Source organism: Pygocentrus nattereri, chromosome 23 (assembly GCF_015220715.1).
Source record: "Pygocentrus nattereri isolate fPygNat1 chromosome 23, fPygNat1.pri, whole genome shotgun sequence".
Taxonomy (NCBI): domain Eukaryota; kingdom Metazoa; phylum Chordata; class Actinopteri; order Characiformes; family Serrasalmidae; genus Pygocentrus; species Pygocentrus nattereri.
The window spans coordinates 13,614,116-13,621,570 of record NC_051233.1 but is presented as its reverse complement, the minus strand read 5'-3'; the positions used below and the strand labels follow the sequence as shown (position 1 = coordinate 13,621,570).

The window sequence follows — 7,455 nt, the reverse complement described above, 5'->3', positions numbered from 1 at the left end:
GTTCTCTTTGTACATGCTATCTCTAGGTGATGTCATTAGGAAGCATAGTATAAATTTTCACAGCTATGCTGACAACACGCAGCTATACATTTCTATTCCTTCTGAAGATCAAGACTCTGTAGACAGACTAACCAGCTGTGTGTCAGATATTTCTCAGTGGATGTCGAAAAATTTTCTACAATTAAATCATGAAAAACTGAAATACTGATCGTTGGTGCAGATACTCAGAGAAAAATTATTTTTGTGAAACTTAGTTTTTTAGCTTCTTATACCAAACCTGAAGTACAAAACCTGGATGTGATCTTAGACTCTGAGCTCTGTTTTACCCCGCATGTAAACACGGTCACTAAAGTAGCTTTTTATCCCTTAAGAAATATTGCTAAAGTTCGGTCTTTTCTACTTCAGAGCGACGCACAGAAATTTGTTCATGCATTTGTTACAAGCAGACTTGATCACTGTAAATCTCTTCTTACTGGACTTTCTAATAAAATTATGCATCCCTTACAAGCTCAGTGCTCACTTTTAAAAAGCACCTACAAACGTATCTCTTTAAACCAGCATTTAATTAAAACTGAATGTCTTGTGATATTTATCTTCATGTTGTAATTTAATCTTCTTCATTTAGTATCTAAATACTAACGATCTCTTCTATAACTATTTTATCACCTCTCTGTAAAGCACTTTGAGCTGCCACAAGCATGAAAAGGGCTATATAAATAAAATTATTTTTATTATTATTACTCTTCCACATCAATTCTTGCTTTATGTTTGCTGCATTTCAACAGGCATGTTGCAGTTATAATGTTCTTTTGATACTCTGTTAGGCACAATAATGAACACAGGAGGATAATTACAGAAATTACTGATTTTATTTCAAAAGACAATTTGGACAATTCCACAATTTTGCAACAATGAAATGTGAGTACAAAACAAGTTTTAACATAAAACGTGTCAACAGCCCTACCAGCTGGCAACAATGTGCCAACGAACTCGAGGGCCAATCTACTGTCATCAAGGACTGAAAAGACCTTATTTACCATAGTAAAACATATGATACCTTATGGATACTTAGTATGCATGCAATCATGTTATTTAATAACAATTTGGACAGTGCAGTTCAGAAGAACTTCATTGACCAGATCAAGCAGGCAAAAAGCAAACAAAAATAAGGAAAAAAGTTATTCACATAAACCACCATGCTAATATTATGCAGAACTAACTCTTTTTCTTCTTATATAATGATCTCTTAATTTTAAAGCCAGTGTAAGTAGCTCATAGTTCAAGAGTTCACTGAATAACATAAATCTGAAAATACATTCATAACTCATTAAAAAAATGCACAGTAATACCAATGTGTAGTTAAAGGTGACAATAGCATCACGTTACAGACGAGTGATTTCAAAGTAGTCGTGAGTTTCCCTGCTAATAAGACCATGGTTGTCTGAAGCTATGGTAACTATTACCACAGTAGATTGTTTCAGATTGACCACTCTGCTTAAATGAATAGTCCGACGAGAACCGAGCGTGCAAAACATGGTCTCCTTCGCCTGTACGACGTCCCTCCAACCAGGGTACTCACTATGTTTCTGCTGAACAGTCATACTCAAAAAGCAAAGAGGGTCTTCCTTGCCTTCATCGTCGTCTCCTAAGTAGTGCTTACAAGGACACGGCCCATCAGGCACGCGGTAGGATATTCTTAGGTTAACAAGGTACCAGCCGTTTCTAGGGATAACAAGACCTGTGTTGTTCTCTATCATTCTGAGCTTAGAGGATTCACGCCAACGGATGACATGGGTGTCATTTTTCATCTCAGTGACTGGATCCGGAGGATAACCTGTTGAAACATCAGGGAAGGTAAAATTAGCCCTACTGATCACATTAACTTGGCATAATGCGTACACATCATGCATTACACACAGGAACGTTGCAGCAATTGTACAATATTACACTCACAATGACTTTTAGTCATTTAGTCATTTATCCATTACCTGTTAAGCGGTTAAATGTTGACTTTTCAAGACGTATATACACAATAAGTCCAAAAGTGTTTGAATATAATTTCTATCTAATGAATTCAGCCAATTCATCCATTGCGTTACATTACACATAAACTCATATAATGCCAACGAAAAGCACAAGGACTCCATGCTCAATGCAAAGTGTAGACTGGAAGGGTATTAAGCCCCCCCAAACATTCAACTGTTGAGACAGAAACTGTGTGCATCCGTTTTTAAATGTGGCACTACTGATGCTTTTTCAGTTGTTCCAACCCATCAAATCTCAGAGGTCAAACTTTTGGACATACTAAGTAGAACCTTGAACACTCAAAGAATCCTTGCATGATGAAAGGATTCTTTGCATTGTGAAAGGGCTCTTCAGATTGATAGATAATGAGCTGTAGATGGTTTTATATAGAACCTTTTTAAAAGTGTTCTATATAGCACCTAAAAGGGTTCATCTATTGTTACGATGTCAAAATTGTTACAACAGAAGAACCGTTTTTGGTGCTCTTTTCATCCAGCACATCCCCGGCACGATCTATCAAATTGAAGAACCCTTTCAGCTATTGAGATCATCTGTTTTTAAATGTGGCTTTTTCAGTTGTTCCAAACTTTCAAACTTAAGAAGTTTGGACATAAAGTGTACTGTGTTTGTAAGTGTTAGTTACTTACTCAGCAGATGTACAGAGTGCACACGGTGTCTACCACTGGTCTGTGCCTGAACCAGACCTGCTGAATAAAAGAAGGCAAACCTTTTAGATAGATAGATCAAGATCACATCATTAAGATGTAAACAAAGTAATTCAGAGTGGTTTGATGTAATTTTATCTACTGATATGTCATTTTACAGAAACCTACAGAATTGTTTACAGTAGTGCTGATAGGAACTAGATGCCTGTTCAATTACACAAAATGGTCATGAATGTGCCCAAGACATTGTTTTAGAATAACTGTAAGATAAGGTCTGTTTACAACATGTTCATAAGTACAATGAAAAGTTTTTCCCTTATTTACCACTATGTTACCTTTACCAACATAGAAAAAAATAAAGACACGGCTGTTTTGTATAGTACATTAAACGACCCCTGGTTCCAACCTCCACCACTGTACTTTGTATTTGAAGGTAAAACTCACCTGTGTTCGTCACCGGTTGCTCACTTGGTGCATCCTGGCATGAATGGGAGACAAAACAGTTAAATAACTGACAGCCACGCACACTTACACAAAGCACCGGTCTAAACGGTAAACTCGGACTTGCAAATGCAGTCGTTTCCAATACACCAGTACGAGGACGGATTCCAATTCTCCGTTCCATCTTAAACAGTGCAAGTTACACGCTGCCACCTGTACAGGCGCCAGAATAGAACGCTGCACGATTTAAGGCGGAACGGAAACTTCCTATATGAAACCGACCCCAGTCTCGATACACCAGGCTTCCTCGAACAAACGTTTCAGACTATTACCTTACTGCTCTGTCCTAAGACCTGGACGAAGAGGAAAGTGGCGAAGAGCGTAAGGAGCAGGAATCCAGTGGCAAAGCGCGAGCACGTCTCGTGTCGCTTCATCTCTCGGCAGTGCTCCATGACGAGGCGGAGCATTTCTGCTCGCTCCACACCCTGAACGCCAGTCTCGATGTTACCGGTCGCCGCCATCGCACAGACTCGTCGATTGAACTTGGGTTACCGTCAACCAGCTGTGTTTTACTGACCCAGGCTTGCATTGTAAAGATTTATATGCACGGGATCAATGACCCGCCCTGCAGCGTCCTTCTTCCCACGCGTATTGCCACAAGCCCCGCCCCCGCGCTACGATTGGCCCGCCCCCTGCGCAACGATAGTTTTTTTTTGCCTGCACAGTATACACACAAATTCCACCAGAACACGCCCACTTTACATACATAAGACGGGTACGTGATCAAAACTATAAATAAACAAATTAAGTCTTCCAACAAGATATATAACAATAAAAAACGATTTTTATCACTAAGACATTTAAGTCGTCTATATTCTACATGTTACATGTATTTTTTTTTACTCCTACTGTCTGGACCATCAATCCAAAACAAAAGTACTAAATGAAGTAAAAAAACTTTATATATGACAGCATGACTGTTCGGTGCCTTGTACCTGTGTACCTGTGCCACACAGAACCATTTTTCAAAATATCCAGCAGGTTTTTCATCACAGAAGAGAAGAATGCATCCCAACGGGATTCACAACGAAAGGGAAATTCCTGACGGGATGACGTAAGCTGGAACAACTCACCGAGTGCAGATGCAGTTTTGGGAGCGCAGGTCTGTACAGATATCGCAGTTTCGCTTTCTTCCCTGATTGTTTTCAGGCGTTTCCTCATTAGGCTGTATTTGAAACTTTGACTAAGTTTGACTAAGCAACCCCCCCCCCCCCCCCCACCCCCACCGCCTGACCTTAGCCTACCTCTCTCAGCGCGCACAGCTGCGCTCCCAGACACGTCACTTGTGGGTGTGTGGATGACCCTCTTTAGGGTTTTTCTATTTCTCATATTTTTTAATGACACAATATTACTGTCATCATTTATTTATTAATGCCCTTCAGAAAACCAGCAATAACGACAATAACTAACACTCATAACGTAGTAACCTCGTAAATCCTAAACCTCATAAATCCTAGTAACTAAACTTAAGTAAAGCCAAAGTTAAAACGCAAACATTAAAGGGGAACTACGCCGATTTTTTCAAATTTCCTTGCAATGTAAACAAAGTCATTTAGAGTGGCCTAAGCTGAAAGTATTGTAGAGAAACATACTGACTCAGTTTTCTATACAGTGGTGGTGATAGGGGGTCATCATGTCTACAACACAAATATAGCAATTTTATTTACTATCCAAAACCACCAGTGAAGCTACACGTGCCTTCTAAGTTTTTATATATAATGTTGATGATGGTAAAATAGTAAATCTGAAAAAAATGGATGAATGGATTAAAATACATTTTGAAACAAAAAATTAACACAAAACTATTATAAGACAATATCTTAGACATCAGGGAGCGCAAGTCTAACCATTCCACAGAAGATCTTTCTGTGAAGGAGCTTTCAGAGGTAGACGTCTGGTTCCTATCACCACCACCGTGAACAATTCTGACTCAGTATGTCTTCATTTCACACCAAACCAATTTGAATGACTGTGTTTACTCCTCTCTGGTGGCCTAGTGGTTAAAAAAGTGTTTTAAAGTGCCCTGTGGCGAAATGGATGAAAATGAGAGAGTGTCCTATTGGCTGCCCGTCACATGCAAATAAATGATTGCGTACTATCTAGGGTTCCCCAGTATGCAATAAATTATGATGATTTGCTCTAGAGCAAAATGATTTGATAAAATGTCTTGATGAGTGGCCTTCTCGTGGAGAAAACGTCATATAATGTTCTGTAAGGAGCCCTTATAATGGTTTAAACTTGACATTCGCTATGGGTGCCCATCCAATGGAAAAGGGTGTCATTATGAATTGACCTCAATTCCACCCTTGCATGACAGTGTCCCAAAGGCTACCCGTTCTGGTAGAGAAAATGTGATGCAGTGCTGTATAGGGTCCTTCTACAGGTAAGAAAACATGATGAAGTGCCCAGTTTGGTGCTCCTCTAATGGAGAAGTGCCACTCTAGTGGATTAAATGTGATGCAGTGTCCCTACAGGCAGGAGAATGTGTTCAAGTTTCATAATGGATGCCCTTCCAGGGGAGAAAATGTGATGTGGTGCCATACATGTGCCATTACAATGGCATTAGCTACAGGTGTCCTTCTGATGCCCTTAGATGCCCTTCCAAATGAGAAAACATGACGAAGTGCTTTTGCAATGGAGAGAAAAAAATCCCAGTGAAGGAAATGAGATTTAGTGCCCTACAGTGCCCTCTAGGGCAAGACTTCCCAAAGTAAGTGCCATGATGAGAGTCTAGATATGCCACCTAATACTGTGATAAGATTTACACACTGTATGGCTATAAAATCTTTTCTGCGTTTTTGAAAGGGGCTGATAAGTTAGGGTAATAGCATTTTGATGTAATAGCAGTTAGGCCCATAGGACTAGAAACATTGGTAACTTTTTTACAGACATTCTCCTCAAGCACTCTCTGGTATGAATGAGAATTCATAGTCGATTCTGTGACTGAAAACTGGTCAGGCCATGAGGCAGCAAATCAGCCCCAAACCATAATATTACCACCACCATGCAGCTTTACAGTTGGTATAAACGCTGCTTAAAGTGCCGGTACTCAGATTCACCAGTGATGTGTGTGTGTGTGTGTGTGTGTGTATATATATATATATATATATATATATATATATATATATATATATATTGCCAAAAGTATTCACTTGTCTGCCTTCACACGCATATGTAGTTGAGCGATATCCCATTCTTAATCCGTAGGGTTTACTATTATGTTGGCCCACCCTTTGCAGCTATAACAACTTCAACTCTTCTGGGAAGGCTTTCCACAAGGTTTAGGAGTGTGTTTATGGGAATTTTTGACCATTCTTCTAGAAGTGTATTTCTGATGTTGGGCGAGAAGACTTAGCTCACAGTCTCCACTCTAACTCATTCCAAAAATGTTCTATTGGGTTGAGGTCAGGACTCTATGCAGGCCAGTCAAGTTCTTCCACACCAAACTCGCTCATCCATGTCTTCATGGACCTTGCTTTGTGCACTGGCATTCAGTCATGTTGGAACAGGAAGGGGCCGTCCCCAAACTGTTCCCACAAAGTTGGAAGCATGAAATTGTCCAAAATCTCTTGGTCTCCTGAAGCATTAAGAGTTCCTTTCACTGGAACTAAGGGGCCAGGCCCAACTCCTGAAAAACAACTCCACACCATATTCCCCCCTCCACCAAACTTTAGACTTGGCACAATGCAGTCAAGACAAGTACCATTCTCTGACTGAGAATCGCCAAATCCATCGGATTGGCAGATGTAGAAGCATGATTCATGACTCCAGAGAACAGGTCTTCACTGCTCTAGAGTCCAGTGGTGGCGCTTTACACCACTGCATTCAACGTTTTGCATTGCACTTGGTGATGTAAGGCTTAGATACAGCTACTTGGCCATGGAAACCCATTGCATGAAGCTCTCTACTCTGTTCTTGAGCTGATCTGAAGGCCACATGAAGTTTGGAGGTCTGTAGTTACTCTGCAGAAAGTTGGAGACCTCTGCGCACTATGCGCCACAGCATCTGCTAACCCTGCTCTGTCATTTTACGTGGCCGACCACTTCGTGGCTGAGATGCTGTTGTTCTCAATCGCTTCCACTTTGTTATAATACCTCTGACAGTTGACTGAGGAATATTTAGTAGCGAGGAAATTTCACGACTGGACTTGTTGCACAGGTGGCATCCTATGCCGGTACCATGCTGGAATTCACTGAACTCCTGAGAGCGACCCATTCTTTCACTAATGTTTGTAGAAGCAGTCGGCAGGCCTAGGTGCTTGTTT

General features: G+C 40.5%; 1 protein-coding gene across 2 annotated transcripts; it reads right to left on the bottom strand.

Annotated features, from left to right (window-relative positions):
- Window positions 1-847: 847 nt before the first annotated feature.
- On the bottom strand, window positions 848-3,776 carry LOC108429702. Of its 2 annotated transcripts, none has more exons than XM_017701646.2 (4): window positions 3,464-3,776; window positions 3,135-3,168; window positions 2,673-2,732; window positions 848-1,834 (listed from the first exon to the last, which is right to left on the bottom strand). In XM_017701646.2, exons 1-4 carry the CDS (start codon window positions 3,650-3,652, stop codon window positions 1,383-1,385), a joined length of 735 nt encoding a protein of 244 aa, XP_017557135.1. In that variant the 5' UTR covers window positions 3,653-3,776; the 3' UTR covers window positions 848-1,382. The 2 variants fall into 2 exon arrangements, with proteins under 2 accessions (XP_017557135.1, XP_017557136.1); XM_017701647.2 differs by having other exon boundaries at window positions 2,673-2,729.
- Between the last annotated feature and the right edge of the window lie 3,679 nt (window positions 3,777-7,455).

Excerpts from the sequence above, each read along its gene's own strand:
- LOC108429702 (XM_017701646.2), bottom strand. The coding sequence starts at position 3,652 with ATGGCGGCGACCGGTAACATCGAGACTGGCGTTCAGGGTGTGGAGCGA. Across the intron at positions 3,169-3,463 it reads TCTTAGGACAGAGCAGTAAG|GATGCACCAAGTGAGCAACC; the intron begins GTAATAGTCTGA and ends CATTCATGCCAG. Across the intron at positions 2,733-3,134 it reads GCAACCGGTGACGAACACAG|CAGGTCTGGTTCAGGCACAG; the intron begins GTGAGTTTTACC and ends TCTTTTATTCAG.